The sequence below is a fragment of the Epinephelus fuscoguttatus genome, linkage group LG14, assembly GCF_011397635.1.
Source record: "Epinephelus fuscoguttatus linkage group LG14, E.fuscoguttatus.final_Chr_v1".
NCBI lineage: Eukaryota > Metazoa > Chordata > Actinopteri > Perciformes > Serranidae > Epinephelus > Epinephelus fuscoguttatus.
In genome coordinates this window covers 25,907,923-25,927,314 of record NC_064765.1, presented here as the reverse complement: position 1 = coordinate 25,927,314, position 19,392 = coordinate 25,907,923, and the positions used below count along the sequence as shown (strand labels likewise).

Below are 19,392 nucleotides of genomic sequence, written 5' to 3'. Positions count from 1 at the left end.
AGTAAACAGTAAAATCTGAGAAAATGTTGTAAACTATAAATTTAGTAAAAGCTCTCCACAGCGCATATGTAAAAATTACAAGAGCAAAATAAATGGGAGAATGTTTCAGGATGTAATTCACAAAAACAGCGATTCACATCTTTGTCACACTCTAATAACTTTTTAAAGAAATTTTTTAGAATCTATGAATCAATTTCAATGAAACTTATTTTACCTAATTTGTTAGAAGGAAGTTTTGTGATAAGGATCAAACTTTCTTCCTGTTACTAACAAAATTACTGTTTTTATTTAGCCCGTTTATAAAGACCCTATTTCAATACAGTGTAATAAGAGGAAAGACTTTGATTTTCCAGTTATAGGGGATAATACTCAGAACATCTTGTGTTTACTTGCAGGAGGACACAGTTAGAGGAAACTTTAATCCAACATCATCTCCGGACAGCTGTTTCAAAGGGAGCCACCTCACACGTCACGTGAGCCCTTTGGAACTCCTCTGTGCGATCTCGAGCCGATCCTACCGGAGAAGACGTTGGAAACTTGATTGACGTCCCGTTCGGCCAATCACAGCTCGCCAAAGTCGACCCGTCGTCCAATCAGCTACTTAGAAGAGGTAAGGGTTTTCATGGATGGAGTCAGCTTGCATCGAAAAGAGTTGAGCTAGAAGAAGGACTCAGGGCGAACACTGGATGTGTTTTGATGTGTTTTAAGTTGTGTACAAGTCAGAAATGCGTCACGTTTAACACTTGTATGGTGTAACTGCGAGGGGATACGGTAATTCTTCTGGGAAAAAGTCAGAAAATGGTGAGTTGAGGACATTTTTGTAAGTTTCTGACAAAGTTTTAGATATCTAACACATCTGTTTCGCTAACTGTTAGTCCAGGTGAGCAGTTAACGTTACATTACGCTAGATATGCTTATTTTAATAAGTCATGTAAAGTGTTTCTTTCGTGTTTTACGGTGTCTCAGGTGTGTTTTTGTTTTTAAAACCGTTGCATTGGGAGATGGCTATAACGTGGCGCCTCAGCTAACTTTGCCAAGTTGCCAACACTGTCAGCCATCCGCTATAACTGTACTTTTAAACGCATTTACGTTAATAACTGCGTCCCAATATTGGCGTTAACTGTTGTAAGAACTTCAAATGTGTCAGCAAAACTTTTTTAACTGAGCAGGACACTAGCATATGTCCTCAGGCTTTGACTCTGTCATGTAACACTTTGATAGATGTCTTAGTATTGAACACAGCCTCATACTTGTCTGAACCCCCTGTCCCTCTTCAAGGATGCAATTGCAGGTGCAAGATAACCTTTTGCCTTTATAAGACCGATGAAACTGAAAGACTGGGAAACAAGGTCAAAATTGCCATCTTAATAAAAGCCATAACTTTATTAATACAAAATATATACACTATGAAATGTAAGAATCATTTCTGGACTTTAACACTTGCCTAAAAATGTGAGTAAGTGATAATGTCTCCCTGAGCTGCAGCAGTCAGCTCAGCCACAGATTCAAGTAGTCATGCATAGCATTCCTCAGTGAAAGCACAGCGCAGTTTCAGTCAACTGGAAGATCCGTCTAAACAGGTAGTAAAACTGCGATTTCATTAGACTGTTTCCCTTAGTAGTTGCCTCTCTGCACAGCTAAAGGCTTTGGGAGTCTGTTTAGCTCACTCGAGCTTCCAAAAATGGGTTAAATACAATGAGTGGTTTCATCTTCATGTGTTTTGTCTGGTGTCATGCATGTCCAGTTTACTCAGCCAGTGCCTGGTTCACTCAGCCAGTACATGGGTGAGATGGAGCATTGAGGGGGTCACACACACATGCATGTACACAACAATCACTTCTGGTTATTTGTTAAGCAAATAACCAGGGTGGCCTGGCTGCAAATACGGATGCTTAATGCCTCCATATGATGTAGTAACACTTTGCGAAGGCTGACCAGTGAGCACAGATCATTTTTTTTCCTTACTCAAATTCACTTCCTAGCACTCACAGAAGTCAGGAAGACAGAGTCCTTTACGTATGACACTTTTACCTCATCAAACCACAGCTGCTTTCACAGTGGACAGAAATGTTGGTGCTTAAAGGAAAAGGCCGCTAATGCTATTTACCATGTCTATTATGTAGATGCATAGGTAGACAGTATTGTCATGTAGAGAGTACAGCCAAACTGCAATACCCCCTCCTGCTATTGTTACAGTCTGTAAACACAGATGCAGTCCAGTTGAGAAATGTGAATTATTGCCAATTGCTTAAGTAATTGTGACGAAGTCGTAACTCTACTGTTCCAATAGCGGCTTATGGAAATGCCTTCTGTTTACCATGACTAAGCTGGGGATGTCAGAGTGCACTGTGGTGGAGCAGAGGAGCATACCATTCATTTTTAGAAAGGCAGATATGGATGCTCTGTCCACCCACAACCACCCCACTAGGACCCACTGAGATAAGACATGGATTAGCAGCATAGTTCAACAACAGCTGGGAAAGAAAAAACACTGTTCATCTGCAGGTGGATGTGTGAAATTGCTCACATACCACACACTTGTTTAGCAGTTGGGAACATATGTCAGATGTCTAGTGGATATTTTTAAGTATGCACCATAACCATATATCGTATACTGCTTGTAAAAAATGTTTTAATGGCATTTTTTCTTTATTTGACAGTAAAGGGATAGAGAGACAGGAAATGAGGTGGGAGGGGAAGAGAGGGTTATGATATATCACAAATATTTGCTTTAATTGAGCCGGAAACACTGTAGTTATATGGTGGGCATTATAGACCACCCTATCACCAAGATGCCTAGATTGCTTAGATTAAATGCCTATGTTAGTAGCATGCTCTATGAATTGAGCTACAGATGACGACTCTACATAGCGATGAGTAAGGATGAGTAAAGCCTGGGGTCAGGGGCAGTCTTAGCTTCAGGAAGTGCCTCGACCCTTTGAAGTCAGTGCAATGACTGGTATTCTGACAGTCAAGAGCATTGCGGTTTTCCTGTGGTAATTTATTGTAATGGCACTGAGTTGCACTATTCATATTAAAATGCATTCAGAGCTTAAATCCAGCCAGTCAACAAAAGCTCTCTGAAGCAGCTGCTTATCCACCGCTCCCCACACACTAAATAGTACTCTTCTGGTGACATGTTGGGCTCTCAAAGCTTTGGTGTGGTTCTCTGGGTGGGTGGAGACCAGTTAGGAGTGACAGCCAAGACTGTGGCTGCCTCTGTTTTCAAATGGACACCATGTTTCAGATATTATATAGCCGCAGTCTTTCATTTTGTCCAGTGATTCCCAAGCTGGGAGGGCCTGGTCAGTATCATGTCTCTTTGACAGAATCTGCCTCCAATTTAAGGCCAATATAAAAAAATGAACACTATGGTTGTAATGTAAAAATGTTGCAGGGCTATAATGGGGTACTATAATGTGTGATGCATCATAACAGTAATACTGCATACTGTTATGTGATGGATTGCACCATGCAGGAATGATTCACTGTGGTAGCTTAGCACTGACCACACTGTGTTCAGGAGCTTGTAGCTGAATCCAGACGTCCTCTCACGTGTCCAATAGATCACACGTCTGACATCAAATATAAATACTGCAGCCCCGCAGGCCTGATTATTGAAGTGTATTCCCTCCAATCCAACCCCATGAGGCCTATAATTAAAACTGGTGGGTTATGGGGAATACCATATTCATCCTTTTGTTGTATTGATTGGTCAGTGTGGCGTTTCAGTGCAGTCAGTGTAAGCTATGTTACACTGAGTGGGGGACCTTTGTTGCTCTAGAACAAATGAGATGTAATTATAATTAAAATGGCTTGCTTAGTTGTGATTTATTATGATATTTGTGTCGGTAAATATGCTTCCAATTTGCCCCTTGCTGATCTAATCAACAGTTTCAACTTGCAAGTCAGTATTCTCACTTTTGAAAGTCAGCTGTCTTGTGCCTATTTGTGAGCCTCCCCACCCCTTCTGAGGTCAGGGTGGGTGGTGAAGTGTGGTGTGTTGTCAAGACTGGTTGGCGTAGATACTGTGGTACTGTGAAGTTTGCAAGGTTGATCCTGAATGAGCCAAAGTTTTTGATTTGAGACTTAAGGGAGCAGTCTATGCTACCTGGCACAGTAGACAACCGATTAATGTAAACCATATTATCGCCGTGTTGTTTAGAATTCAAGGAATCAAGAGCAGTGGGTTGTTAAGGCTGGGTAGCTCAGTTGTTTGGAGTGCGTCATGAAAATCTGAATGCCATACAAGCGATATATAATGATGTAATAGGACTGTCCTCCCTTATATGAGACATAAACTACACACATTCAGTGCAAGGTCTTGTAGCAGCGCTATTATTTTTCAGCTCTTTGATGTTGGCCGTGAAGATGCTAGAAAGAGGAACCTTTTTCCTTTTTAGTATGCTGCAGGGCACTGCCCTGTCCTCCCTTGAACTTCCACAACAGTACTTTGTTAAGCCCATCCGTACGCTTTTTGTAGTCCTGGGATGTGCTGTTTTCGTTCGAGGCCTGATTACTGTAATCCTGGCAGAAGGAGAAGATTGGGACACGCTGCTCAATAAAACATTTATTCGAAGAGCTGCCAAGCCAAAGACAGACATTCACAGCAGACTACAAGTCTCTCTCTCATACCACCCTCTCCTCCAAGCTTTTGTTTATGACTTTCAACCCGTGTGTAGAATGCCACTTGTCATTAAGTGCACCCCAGAAAACCCTACAGAAGAATATAAATCCCTTAGAAAACCAGGGTGTTTGATGTAGAAAAGCTCCCAGAAAGATGCACACAATTAATTTTAGACTGATCTCTGGTTGCCCGAAATGATGGGTTAGGGCTTTAGGGCAGATCAGAAAAACTTGAAAAAGGTTAGTGTTTTTATCCAGGTTAGAAATCAGGAAATCTGTGATTAAAAGTATAAAGAAAAGTTGTTGTTTTTTCCAGTTACTATATGCTGTCTGCAGGTTGAATTTGAGAACATTGCAAATGACATTTAAAGTCCCATCCTGTAGACATCTGTAGGAGTTTCTTTATGAGTGATCATAGGTGGCAATTTAACCTCTACAGTGAGACTATGGATTGTGTTGACAGTATGTATGGTACATGTGTTTTGATCCTAGTTGTTGTCTGTTCTGTAGCATAGGTTATTAGAAACACACAGGTGAGCAAATTGTCTGCATTACACCAGCAGGCGAAACGACTGTTTTCCTGTTTGCAGAGCAGAACTGAGCCTTTCCAGCACGTTATGACATGCTCAGCTGAGTCTGTCATCAACTATACGACTGATTTTACCTCTCTGGTGTCTTCCGCTCTTTCCTCAATCATCGCTCTCAGATTAGACTTTAACACAGTAGCTTTTAATTAAACGCTGAGCAGATCAGCAGATATATTGAATATGGTGAATATTTTCTTGCCCTCTCCATAAAAAATTATGAACTACACCTACACACCTGCTTGCTTTTTTAGTGTAAATGTGTTAGTGTTTACAGTGCTGCAGTATAGACAGTTTGCTGACAGACGCTACAGATGTAGGGAGTGCCATGGGGCTCCATGGGGTGAGCCAGGTGCTTGCATGGTGTACATTTAAAGTCACATCACACCACAGGCCATGCAGGATGTTGTTTGTGAAAAGGTGCATTTAGTTTTCTTCAAGAAGCAGGTAAAAGGATGAATACCAGAGTAATTATAGGAGAGAGGGGGACTGGAGGATTCTGCAGACTGTTTCAGTTAATAAGTAAGAAAGGCTGTCTTTCCTTCTCGACTTTAAGGAATACTTTGCCAACGAAATAAGCATTTGTATATCAGTTTGTCGAACCGTGTTACCTTGAATTCATGAAGAAAACTTTTTCTTGCATTTGTCCATCGGAAATGGCAAACATATTGATCTATTGGGGACCATTTTTAACATCAGTAAAACTACTGTAAATCAAAACATCACATAAATATCAACATGCATTTTCACTACACCTTATTATTTAGAACAGAGCTTAGAGTGAAACCTGTCTATGCTCTCTTCAAAGCCAGACTCCAATCCTACGGTTTCTAGGCGAAACTGCATGTGTTTGTGAAGCACTGAGCATACGAATGGCTAAATGAGACTTTGATTATACTGCTTGAGTTGTGTGAGAGTTTGTAAACAGATAGTTTGAAAAAGTGTTGGCCTGTGTTTTTTTAAAATCAAAGTTGGAAATCGTTGGGAAATTACAAAAAAATCTGTGATTAGTTTTTGATTTTTTTTTTCCAGTTACCAGTTACCACCTGAAACTTCCATCATGCTTTGATTTCTTCGATAGACCTAGTCATCGTTACATCATGCTAACAACAACAATCGCTTTCAGGTAGACAATTTGCAGATTTCAATTGAGGAGATATGTGAAATTGGCAAACTTGTTTGTTTTTGTTGTCGTGTTCAACAAACACCCAGCCAGCTCTAAAATGATAGAGTAAGTGAAATATAATGCAATGTTTCAATTTTAAAAAAGAAGTCTTTTTTATTTTTACCAATTAATGTGATTTCCTTCTTCTGTGCCTCTGTGAAGAAGAGCACACCTGAATATTTACTTCTTCTCCCCTCCTTTCATTCCTTTTCCGGCTGTCCTAGACCTCAAACAATGCATTTAAAGTCAGAGATGAGTCACCCCTCAAAGCTCCTGTCAGGACTAGGCTGAGAATTGTCACTCCAAATTGTGCTGGTCAATTTACAGCCATGTGTGTCATGTAACTACCTGTTTCATACATCACCTTTCTCAAGCTGATCAGTGTGTAACCTAAAGAGGGCCTTATCGTCAGTCATACCATATTACGTTATAGCTGCTTCTGTCTGTCTCTTTGGATCCTTCTCTATTGTGTAGGCTGTTTCTCCTCAGGCTATGCATATTCTACCTGCCTCTGTTAGCGCTAGCATTATCTGTCAGCCGCACTGTATTCAGCAGACACTGGCCCTGTGTGTTCATATCCACGGTTCTGGCCCTATGCCCTGTGAATAGGGTGGAGAGGACAAAGAAGCAGAGTATTTCACATTATTTGTAGACAAAACAAGCTTTGAGACTCAGAATGAGTTATCTCTTGGATCTTGTTTGCTGCAATACTGTGGTGTAGGTTTGACTTAGTCAGAAGTAAACTGTTGGGAATGTGTGTTGTGGTTCATATTGGACTGTTAAGATTGCATGGTGAGAATATGGGGCATGCATACCACAACAATAGCTGCTTTATGTGACAACATGATGTCACGACTCTGTCATCTGTTCTTGTGGATACTAGCAAGAAGACTGGAAATAGTACGGCTTTTTTTTCTAGGGCAGTCCTTTGACAGAAACTGTCACCTCTGGATACGAATTGTACATCAGCAAACAAAGGCTGTGCTGCTGAGGAATGCAATGTCTCTCATGCCCATGCAGGTCCAAAGGTCTCTCCTGCCTCAGCATGCTAAATGACATTTCCTTGGGCCAAAACGTGTGGTTAACAAAGTCAAAACGTCACATTGACCTCTGCATCTTTAATGCACATACATTATGTAGTTGATTCTATTTTAAGTCATATCAAGAGTCAAGTAGTATAATATTTCCATCTAGGGAAACCTAGAGATGCATTTATGTTCCTGGGTTGTGGTTTATTTAAGAATATTTTTCACAGCCTGTGGCAAAATGTAACCTTTTGGATAATCAAGCATGAGAGTAGTTTTTTTTCTTGGGCTTGAACAAAAATGCTCATAAGTGGTAGAAGTAGTGGTTGCCCTTAGCTATGATCTCTTATCTTGAACTGAACGTGCAAATGCAGCTATTTGTGGGAAAACAGTTGATTTAAGACCTTTGGTAAATTTGCGTATTTTGAAGGCCACAGCTGAGTATACTAATGGAGGGATTTATTTAAGTATTGGCTCACTTTGAATCAATTTGCACCTGAATCACCACTATAAACAAGAGTTAAAATCTAAAAATAACCTTGCTTTGAATAACTTTGTTTTAGTTACAGACACTCCCCACCATGCCTCCTTTGATAAAGGTTTCTCCACAGGGTACGGCCTATCGTTGTAACAGTGGCTGAGCCTGTTTATACCCATGACATTACACATGCCTACAATTAGCATATGAGAATGCTGTGTACACTTCAACACATGGTAGTGTCAACAGTCCCCAGGAGCACTACAAGAGCTTCTTTTGTTTACATTCACTCAATTGTTTGTCTAAATTAGCTTTGGTCCAGATTCTAATGTTGACACAAAAGGTACCAGACCGTGACTACAACACAGGCCATGCCCCTCTGCTGACAAAGTGCTGCTGTGATTGAATAACATGGAATAACAAGTGTGGTTGGGCTTCAAGAGACTGGCCGAGCCACAAGTGCCTAACTGCTGATGTGTGGAAACATTCTTCAGTGCTAAATTAATTTGGAAATACTGTGTGTGTGTGTGTGTGTGTGTGTGTGTGTGTGTGTGTGTGTGTGTGTTAACCCGCCTATTTTGTTATTTTATGACGTTTGTCTTTTTCCCTTCAGGAATGTGTGTCGGTGTAGTTGATCCCCTTCATGCTGTCGTCTGAAGAGCGTGTGCAGGAGAAGAGCAGCAAGTATGGACGTGGAAGACTTTCCTCCCCCACCTCCTGAAAGTAAAGTCAACAAAGCTTTGTCACTCACACATGCCATGCACTTTGCCCTTAACAGAGCGACATCCGAGACGTGATTGGAATCCTGCACTATGACATCGGCCGGTTAGCTCAGTTGGTTAGAGCGTGGTGCTAATAACGCCAAGGTCGCGGGTTCGATCCCCGTACGGGCCAAGTCAGTTTTGACTTTATATGTGTGGAACTGAATGAGTTAAGGGTAACTAATACTGAGGATATTCAGTGACTGCACCGTGCATGTATTAACTGCTCCCTTATTGCCAGCAAATGGAAATATGAAGCAATAGATTGGTTACATATAGATGAGGTAAGACAAACAAATATCAACAGGAAAAAAATGTGCAGATTCTTTGATGAATAATTAATTGTTTAGGTCATTTTTCAAGCAACAATCTGTCATTCCAGCCTCTAAATTGTGAGTATGTTCAGCTTTTCATTCTCTCATGTGATTGTAAGCTGAATATATTCAGTCCTATGATAAAACTTTGAACAGTTTGCAGTCGCATCTCAACATCAACACATTTCTGATAGGAGATAAACGCCACACACCTTCATGTAGTCAGTGTCACTCTTGTCACATATATCTTATATGTCTGGTTCTAGAGAGCGATTACAGTCTCAGACCAGTAGTATCACCTGCTAGCTTCTGTCAGTCGTCTCGTGGTCACATCACTTCCTGGAGGGCTGTTGGAGCCGGACAGTACGAGTAAACAACAGATTCCTCTCCTCGGCTCCTCCACCGCTGTGGAGTGTGTGGGCAGCAGAGCGAGGGAGTAAGGAGGGTAAAATGTGCTGCGCTGCTGCGAATACCAGACAATGTGCCTCAGTATGAGGCTGAATACTGCCGCAGCACCACGCACACATACACACACACAAACGCACACATACACAGCCTCCGGGGATAGACACTGGCCAGAGAAATGCTTCGTCTCCAGCTGGCCGGTCACTTGCTTTGTTGCCAGGGCGATGCTGGAGCGGATCGTAACCCGGTGACTCATTTGAGCAGACCATTTTGTAGCTGAGTGGAGATAGGCCCGCAGAACAGAATCTATATTGTAATTATGAATTGACAATGGCCACCTCAGCAAGGGTATGTGTGTCAGTGTGCATGCACATCTACTTTGTATTCTCACAAGTGCAGTAAGATGAAAGAAATCCTCCAAGGGGAAGAAACTTTTTGTATTTCCAGTGTAGAGTTTGGTGACAAGGTAGTTTAGAAGGGCTATAAGTTAGTTATGTCTGTGTATGTGTGTTTGCATATGTGTGCTCGCACTGAAGTAAGGTCAGCACCCAGCACAGTGTCTATAATTAAGCTGCAGACATGCATACCCATACAGCCAGCTATCAATGCTCTCATATACACATAGCTGCAGATGTACTATTGAATGGGCAGTTGTGACTCGTCATCTGGCCAAATCCAATCAAATCAAGTCCTGTTTTATTCTGGCAAGTGCTTCACATTGACACCACAGAGGGGATCTGAATGCTTATTGGGGCATTTATTGACATGAATACATATACCACAGTCCTGGAGTGCTGCTGACTGTTAGCCAGCTAGCTGTGCCTTATCTCTCTGTGTCCCACACCATTCATTATTGCACAGATGGAAAGGGATAGATAACATCTCTGTTTCCAGGTTTGCTCTTTACACCTCACTTTTAATGCGTCTTTAGTCATGGTTGCAGATGGACACGGGGTCGCAGTGTTGACCTGGAGCATTAGTCACAGACCGTTCCCTCACACACTGACTACAGGGTGGAACAACTACCTGTCAAAGCCTGAGGGAATCATACTGGTGATTTAGAGCTGTGTACATAGCTGTGAGGGACTTCAAAGTTACTGGATTTGCTACAGGGAGTTTCTCTGAGTTAAGATTTACCTGGTCACTTTCAGTAAACTGCTCAGGCCTGGAAGCATAACACAGCATGTTGCAACAGTGAACATAGCTCCTTTGATGGTAATTGTGTGTCAGAAATAACCTTATCAGCTAAGCTTTAAATGGCCATATAGGTGCCTGAGTTGACTGGGCCAGGCAGGAAATGTTGGAATTGTTGGAAAAGCATAACGGATACTGATGAAAGGAAAAGGTGTAGCCGAAGTGTTAAAGGAAAGCTTTATGGAGGTTTAACACAGGCTTTTATCTGCAACTAATGCCCTATTTACACCTGATATTGACATGCATTTTGGATGATCGGACCACAAGTGTACAGGTGTGTGTACAGGTGTGAATGCACCAAATGTGTTCTCAATGCGTCTTGACATCCGATCGCTCAGACCACATTCAGAGATGATCTGTGCCACATCTGGCCGCATTCTTCCAGCAGTGTGTACGCTCATGTGTCCTGGGCCACATTGAATGACCGCCTACTCAGCTGACAGCCTTGCTAATCTGATGCCCCAGGGACAAGGAAACTTTCTGTTGGTGCAGTTATACATGCTCAGAGCTTAAGGACCATCTCTAGAGCCAGTCTCCTCTTAGCAAACAGTCAGTTCAACGTCTTCCCGGTCAGCAAGGAACTAACACAGCAGCAACAGCAGTCGTTAAACAGTCATATCGACACCAAAACAGCTCGATTGTCAATAAATCTATTAGTAACGGTTAGGTTATGATAGTAGTATGAATAGTCCTGTCACTGTTGATATATGTGTGGCTGGGCAGACTCTCAGGAAGTGGTCAGTCAAGACACACGTGGAATTACATCAGATACAGAGTTTGTCCACTTATGATCCCAAGGTGCATGCCAGCAGAGCAGGTGGAAACAGGCTGTGTGAAGCAGCTGGGGGACATAAGGAAGTAACCATATTGCCGAAACCCGGGATCGAACCAGGGACCTTTAGATCTTCAGTCTAACGCTCTCCCAACTGAGCTATTTCGGCAACTGTAAGAGTTCTTGACACCTTATCAGGTCATGGTGAAAATGAACTTGCGCAAACTCGAAATTTTCTGTTATCTTTGGGACGAGAGTCAGGATATGAGCAAAAGGCTGTAGGCTGTGAGTTAATACAGTCAAGCTGTGACTACCGAAGAAAGTGCTCACAAAGAATCTGTGGTATGCTTGTGAGGAACACTGTGACAAAGATAGAATATGATCCTGAGAAGTTAAGGACACCTCCTAAATGTTGGATTTTTGTAGGAAAAACTGCAGCACTTTGGAAGAGCTGAGGGTTGAATGGTGAGGTCTGGGAGTTCCTTCCATTCAGGCTCTGTGGTTTTGACTCAGTTTATCCTTCTATGAACCCTGTTGAAGCGATTACCAAATATTTTCCACAACATTGAATTCAGGATGAATATTTGGGATGTTTTAAGTCTTTTTTTTTTTTCTTTCACTGCACCACTGAATGTAACCGTAAATGCTGTCTTTACACATTCAACTCTTAGGGCCAAAACATGAAGCCAGCTGATGAAAGTTGAGCCGTTGCATTCCTAATCCTTTTAGTCTCTCTTGCTCTGTAGTGAGCTTCACTGACTCAGGCGCACACTCTATTCGTCAGATTAGAAATAATGCAGAACTCCGGCTGTAATACTCACTGTTGGGAGTAACAGCTCTCTTTCCTGCTGGCCTAATTGCAGTGTGGAAACTGGAAAGACATTTGTTGTTCCCTTCCTGACTGCTGCCAAGTGAGGGCTCTGATGCGAACGTGACGCCTTTGAACGCTAACTATATTTTGTAGCTCTGCCCTAGTTTGTTTTGTGCTATAACGTAGAGCAGCTGATGTGCTGGTTCAGTGCAGATCCTTGATGTAAAAAAAAAAAAAATTCTTTAAGAAAATATACTGCTGTAGTAGACCCCACCCTTAATTATAAGCCTGTATGTGGTTCAGTCTTTTAACTTCCATAGCCCAAGGACCAAAACTGCCACCCACAGTGTATCTGTAAACACTCTCTAAAGGAGTCTTTGAGTGAAATTATATGATCATTGAGTTAAATCCTACCTATGTTTAGCCAAATCCCCAAAAGAAAATACTGTGGTATGATGACCCTGCTTGTCATCTCAGAGTTCTGTATTTTATTAGTCTAAGCTAATCTGTATGGTCTTTTTTTTAAATACACAGGATATCTACTTACCTGTTGCAATTGATAAACAGGTCAAAGTGTATCAGAAGTATAGATATTAGTGCTTTGTGTGTAGTTTGCTTGATGGTTCCCATTCAGTTGAAAGTGACCCTTATGGACTTACTTGTCCACGGACACCTTTAAGGACCAGTGTTAGGGAGATCTGTTAGCAGAAACCAAACACTGGCTGTTAAGAGGGCCTGTCATGTTTGTATGTTAACTTAAGGCCACTAAATCCTGCATACTGGTCCTTTTAATGCCATTTGGTACAAAGCAAGTGCTGTCTTAAAGAATAAATTTGGCATTTTTCAACCTGGACCTTATTCCCCTGTGTTAATTGGTCAAAGAGACTGTGAACAACAGTTTTTGAAATTGTTCCTGTATTGAGCGAGCAGGCAGTGGCCAGCAGCCGAGCAACAGATTGTAATGGAGGCACAATGGAGGCTGTAATGGAGGCACAAGAAGCATCAGCAAGATGTAATGAATATGTAAACAGTAAAATGAAAAACCTCCGCTGCCTTTTTTTCTGTCTCCCTTCTCATCTACTTTTCATGCATATACTCCGTCACAAATAAATTTGCCGGCGATAGAATTAAGAGGCCTGAGCTACATTGTCGAATTCAGGTAAATAATCATCCATAATATTGAAAATCTTTTAGACAACACTAAAATATATTTTCTGTAAACAACTCCGGTCATTATACACTCATACGTTTCCACTGCAACAAGGGACATCTCGTGATATCTTGTGATGTGTCAGAAAGAGACTTCTGCTTAACCTGGCATTAACAAACAGACCAGATCAAGTGAAAGATAAAGAGATACTTCAGACACTTACAACAACAATCTGAGCGGCTCTGTGGCAAAAATAGCCACTTTTAGTGGACATACAGTGACTATGCTCAGTTGCCCCGTGTGTCTCCATTGCAACTTGTTCCGTGGCTGCCGGCCACTGCCGGTTCCCTCAGTACTGGACCCATTTCAAAAGATTTTGTCTCTTTGATCAATTTACATGGGGAAATTGGGTCCAGGTTGAAAAATGCTGAAGTTATCCTTTAAGATACGGCTGTAATCACAGTCTTTCACATAATTTTCATCTAGGAAGTGAATTTTCATTTGTGGATATATTGCATCTTATCCACCTGAGGTGGATGATTTAAACCTTCTCTCATACTATCAGTTCTGATAGCAATGTGTTATGTCAATATTGTGTATTTTCTGGAAATTCAGTTGTGATGCAGTGGATGGATGAAATAACTGTATGGTAATATCTATTTTTACTAAGCCAGTAAATTCAATACTGAATGACATCATGGCCGGTTAGCTCAGTTGGTTAGAGCGTGGTGCTAATAACGCCAAGGTCGCGGGTTCAAGCCCCGTACGGGCCACTTGGTTTTGGGGCAGCAGTGGCTCAGCCCATAGGGACTTGGTTTGGGAACCGACATGCCTGTCATGGGCAGCCCCCTCATTCTGACATCCCTCCACTTAGTGCATGTATAGTTCCTGTTTGTGCATGTGTGTGTTTGGACCTGTGTGTAATTGATTGAAAATCACAGAAAACTCCAAGGAATGCCTTTGTTTTCATGGCATCAGGGCTTCAAAATTACACACAAAAAATGAAAGATTGATGCAAAAACCCATCTGAATTTGTTTTTCATTTTGGCTCCCCCCCCCCCCATTTTTATTGTTAAAACGAGACCGTCTCAGTGTTTACTTATGGATTTTTGTGTCTATATGTATCCATATCCAAAGAGCACCTCAAACATCCTCTAGCCCAGGACACGCTCCTCAAACATTTTTTCAAAATCTTCACAAAGTGACAAATCTTTATCGTCTGATGGTATATATCATCATACCACACAACTCTTTTTATCTGATATTCTCTGAAACAGTAATGTAATCCAGTGTTAGATCTCTCTGAACCCTTTCTCTGTTTTCAGTGTTGGCAGATGAAGAAGATGAGGGGGAAGCCTTCGACTTTGATGACAGTGGTGATGACATCCCTGAGGCTGACCGCCCACTCCCTGCCCCTCCAGCTCCTCTAGCCCCCAGCAGCAAGGATCAGAGTCAAGACACAACAGTGGCCAGTCAGCCTGAGGGACATCTCCCCAGCCTGAACCCCCCAGCACCTTCCATCACATCTGACGCAGCTCCATCATCAGAAGACACAACAGTTGCCACAAGCAGATCCTCCACAGCAGGTGGAGCAACAGCAGAAGGAGAGGGGACATCTGTTGCTGAGGGGACTGATGACACAGAGACAGATTTACCGCCACCTCCACCACCTCCTCTTGATGATGACGCAGAGACAGATCCTGGAAGAACAGGTTTGCAACCCAAATAAAATGTTTACATTTTATGATTGTCCCTAGGGGGTTAGGAGTGTTTGAGCCCAGTAAGCCTTTCCTTAGGACAGAAGTTCCTCTGCACTGCAGTTTTGTTTTGAAATTAGTTGACTGCGAATAAAGCTTTGAATATGATAACAGATGTCAAAAATTCTCCACATTCCCCTTTCATGTTTGTGTACATTATCTGGTGTTAATCCAGCCCCTTCAGCTCAGGCTAAAGTGAAGCAGTAAAGTGGGGCAGTCTGTCTCTCTCTTGACACCCTGTATCTCTGGCTGCCTGGTGCTGGAGGTTGTCTGGCTTTTATCATTGAGAACTGTGACAGCAGCAGCAGGCAGGACTAAGCTCTGCTTATTTTCATTCACTCACTCACTCACTCACTCACTCACTCACCCTGTTGTACTACAACGAAGAGATGTTAACACTGCACTAATTTTCAGCACTCTCCCTTATAAATAGCATGTTCGATTTGAACACACATTCCTTTTATTGATATCATGAGAAAATTCCATTGGCTACAGTCATAACTATCTCCTGATTCTCTCCTCTCAAACTAACCACCTTTGCACTACTCACTACTGCAGTATTGTCACCTCTTGCCCAAACCTCTGTATCCTTAACCAAAGCTGCTTGAAGAGGCCCACTTTGGTGAGTGTCCTCACTCTAAAGGCCTAAAATTATATTTTTACTTACTCAGAACAGTGCTTTTTGAGATGGACTACCTGTGCAGATCAGTTTTAGTACATGATAGACCCAGGTGTGGTGGAGCTTTGGTTGTTCAAACACAGTCTATTTAAGATATTGGTACGGTGCAAATATCTTTGACGGTAACCTTGGACAACAGTCTAAAAAGTTAAATTTGTAGTGGATCAGTAAATTGTGTAGGTATTGGAATTAACAAAATTCTCTGGAGAATCAAAACATTTATCGTTGGATTTAAGTAAATGAAAATGACAGTATGCATATGTAATGTCAGTCATAATAAAATACTTCTTTTGACAGTGCAAAATGTAGCTTTGGAGGAACTCCATGGCTTTTACTTCAGCTGGTCAGAGAAGAAATGATGATGTCAAAGTTATATATTCAAACCCTGTCCAGTCATAATGATTTAGTTGGTTGTAATTTCCTAACTACAACTTGAATGATGGGAATAAAAATATTCTAAAAGTGATTTTTGTCCCTTTTGGGAAATTATTACATATGGGTGTCTATCCAAAAATGACTCTCTTTTTACACCAAATCCCTGGGGGTCTATTTCTGTAGTTGTAACATATGTATATTAATAATCAAATTTGTTACTGTGTAATTACAAGTAAGCTTATCATGTATTTTGTCTCAATATCATTGTGCCTATCATGTGTTTTTGTTGTGCTGCATCTTATGTGTTGTCTTTCCCTCACCAGGCAGCGAAGGCCAGGCTGCATCCGTCGATGACCCTCACCCTCCACAGGCCGTCCCCAGGACCTCCTCCCAGGGCAAAGTCAACCCCTACTCTGTGATTGACATCACTCCTTTCCAGCAGCTTGAGCAGCAGCATGGACCCTCCTCTGCCGCTTCCTCACCAATAGAGCCCAAGGAACAGGAGGGAGAATCCCAGGATATTCATACCAGCCCTGTTGGCATCACTTCAGGATACTCAGTCCCAGTGCCCTGTGGCTATGCAACCCCCTCGGGTGTGCCGCTCATCACACCGGCTTACACCACACCCGTCATCATTCGACACCTCTCCATGGAAGAGGATGGTAAAGTAGAGCCTGCAGCAGGGAAATTCTTAAAATACTTGAATGTAATTATAATAATTCATAAGCTAATAATGATAATGATAAGGTAGCTCAGGGGTTTTATTTTAAAACATCCACAACAACAGAATATTCTCAGGATAACAAAGCTCTGTTAATTCTTTACTTTGAGTGAAATTCTTCCTCTTTTTTCCTCACTGCACTCAGAGCTAGAGACACAAAGCCATGACACGTAAATGCTGCCTCGGCTGCTTCTATCCTCTGTCCTTTCTCTTGTTTTTCCTGAAGCCTTGCCACAAGGAAGTAGGGACTAAATTTAGCCTTCCCCAAAGATCTGTGCTGGCTGTGAGGATTTTCCGGTTTCCCTAAAATCTAGCGGTAGCCGTGTCCAAGCCTGTGGCCTGGTATGCTGCGGAGTCTGATTACACTGTAATTATCTTAGCAAGGTCACACCAAATTGAAATACTCAGATGTTTTGGTGAAAGAGTTTAGAGAGTCATAGATGTGTGTGATGATGTTGGAAATTATGTATCCTTTTGCAGTGTTGTGGTGAGCTGAGGGTTCTGGCCATGAAAGCAAGGACACTTTGCTTTAGTTATCACTTTAGCCATGACAGGTCTGTAGGAAATTAGAAGGTTTATCCTATGATGGAATTTTAAATTGGGTCAAGTGCAATTTTAGAAGCAAGTTTATGAGAAAAAAAATCATGTGGACTATGGCAAAGGTAATCTAGGAGACGGGGAATCATCAGTGACATCTGGTGGCATCTGACAGAAGTTACAACAGAGCTTCTAAGTCTGGGGAGGTTTTTTGTCGTTGCTTGACATGCAGTGTGCTGATTTCTTAATAATAATGATGATATATTTTATTCTAGGGTAATCTAGAGTACCTTTTTTGCTTTTAACAGTAATATACAATAATATGTCATGCTTCTATGAGAACTGTGGGACCTAAAAGCAGTAATGTAAAGTAACATAATGTGTTGTAGGTGTTCTTTGTGAAATGTTTTTTCCCTTTTCTCCCTCAGTCACTGTGGTGGGGACTGCCAACATCTCTGCTGACAGGTACGTGGCATACAATACAGCTAGAGCATGTCTGTACCAGTCATATTGTACATTCAGAGCTATAATTTAAGAGAGGTTTATTAAGTAGGTATTTTTCTAACAACGTTATTTACACTCAAACAGTCAAAATTGAGCACAACATAATGAATGTCAGATGCGTAACTGCACTGGTCACATGCAAGCGGTTCTATCCATTGAGTCTGAGGATGCACGTGCATGTTTGTGTGTGTGTGTGTGTGTGTGTGTGTGTGTGTGTGTGTGTGTGAGAAAGAGGAAGAGAAAGAGAAAGAGGGAGACCCACTGATGATCTGAGCTGGCATTTAGTCTCTCATGCTAATCCAAACTCCTCCCATTTCCTGTGAGAATATTGATAATAAGTTTAACCAACTACTGATTCTGGTACTGAAAAGTGAGGGTAGCAGCATTAAATAGTTGCACACATCCAATATTCAGTTACAGTAATAGTTACAGACTCATATCAGTATATTCGTAGTGGCTGCTATCCTCACGTCCCTGGTTTTATATATAGGTTAATATCACTGTATTAATACCAAAAATACAGAGAGATTTCTTGGTTCTATGACGTTATCTGGACAATAAAAATACAAAATTGTTGCAGAGTTCTAAATGTGTGTTTGCATGTTTTCTCAAGTGTTTTCAGTGAAGAGTATCCACCTATTAGAGAAGAAGATGCTTTGGCTAAATGGGCATCTGATCCTGCCAACACTGCATGGATGGAAAGTAAGTAACGTTATCCACAACAATACATTTAGTGAGAGATGCATGTATAATTTCCATGAGAAGAATACTGCTGTTTTTTCAGTTCTCTGTCCTTGCCTCTGCACACACAGTACATGCCTTCAGGGGTGCTATTATCTTTTCTTTTTTTTTCTTTTGACACCACTGAATTCCCAGACACTTCCTTCCCTGTTCTTTTGAGGAAGCAAACTCTTGCGAGGGTCTTTCTTTCAGATCCCTTCTACATTGCAGCCTGTTTGTTATATGAACAACCGAGCTGTGTGATGTGAGGAATCCCACATTAGTTATTGTGAATGGTTCTGTGTATGCTTCAGATCCAGATGAGGTGATATATGATGACGTGCCCAGAGAGAACTCTGACTCCACCACAGGTTTGTGAAATTTCTTTTTCTTTCCCAAGTTTCACAGATGCAGTATTTCAGTTCCTGTTTGTTGCTTCAAGCCTGTCTGTGCCGCTCAATTTCACTTCTATTGTTCTAATTTCTACTGTCTAAAACAAGGACATTTTAATATTCATTTAAGCTGTTGTATTAAAATATTATGCTGAATGTTGAGGGTTGCTGCTTGCGATCCAGTACAATTAATAAACACAGTTTAATTAGTGTTATCCTTTGTTATGCTTATGATTTTAGCAAGTAGTTTTTACCGCTCAATTTTTGCTGAGGGTGCTAACACGAATAACTTATGATGTAATACAGTTTTGTAAAACAGAACAAAGCTATTGCAAGTTAAAGTTTATGCCACTGACAGTTGATGAAGTAATTAACAAACTATAGTATTTGCAATTACATCTTCTATGTCTGCCCTGTTTTCA

The 19,392-nt window shown here is 41.5% G+C and overlaps 1 protein-coding gene and 3 non-coding genes across 5 annotated transcripts in view; 3 read left to right on the top strand and 1 right to left on the bottom strand.

Moving 5' to 3' along the window:
- Window positions 1-622: 622 nt before the first annotated feature.
- The window catches only part of arhgef10 (Rho guanine nucleotide exchange factor (GEF) 10), a 58,674-nt gene continuing 39,904 nt past the window's right edge, over window positions 623-19,392 (top strand). For both annotated transcript variants that reach the window (XM_049596197.1, XM_049596196.1), the window contains exons 1-7: window positions 623-801; window positions 8,492-8,601; window positions 14,611-14,997; window positions 16,420-16,758; window positions 17,783-17,819; window positions 18,472-18,560; window positions 18,893-18,949. In XM_049596197.1, coding sequence (XP_049452154.1) covers window positions 8,565-8,601; window positions 14,611-14,997; window positions 16,420-16,758; window positions 17,783-17,819; window positions 18,472-18,560; window positions 18,893-18,949 — 946 coding nt within the window. In that variant the 5' untranslated portion in view covers window positions 623-801; window positions 8,492-8,564. The remainder of the gene's footprint in view (window positions 802-8,491; window positions 8,602-14,610; window positions 14,998-16,419; window positions 16,759-17,782; window positions 17,820-18,471; window positions 18,561-18,892; window positions 18,950-19,392) is intronic.
- Window positions 8,699-8,772, top strand: trnai-aau (transfer RNA isoleucine (anticodon AAU)). The gene has a single exon. It is a non-coding gene; the product is annotated as a tRNA-Ile (tRNA).
- On the bottom strand, window positions 11,421-11,493 carry trnaf-gaa (transfer RNA phenylalanine (anticodon GAA)). Its single transcript has one exon. It is a non-coding gene; the product is annotated as a tRNA-Phe (tRNA).
- On the top strand, window positions 13,985-14,058 carry trnai-aau (transfer RNA isoleucine (anticodon AAU)). Its single transcript has one exon. It is a non-coding gene; the product is annotated as a tRNA-Ile (tRNA).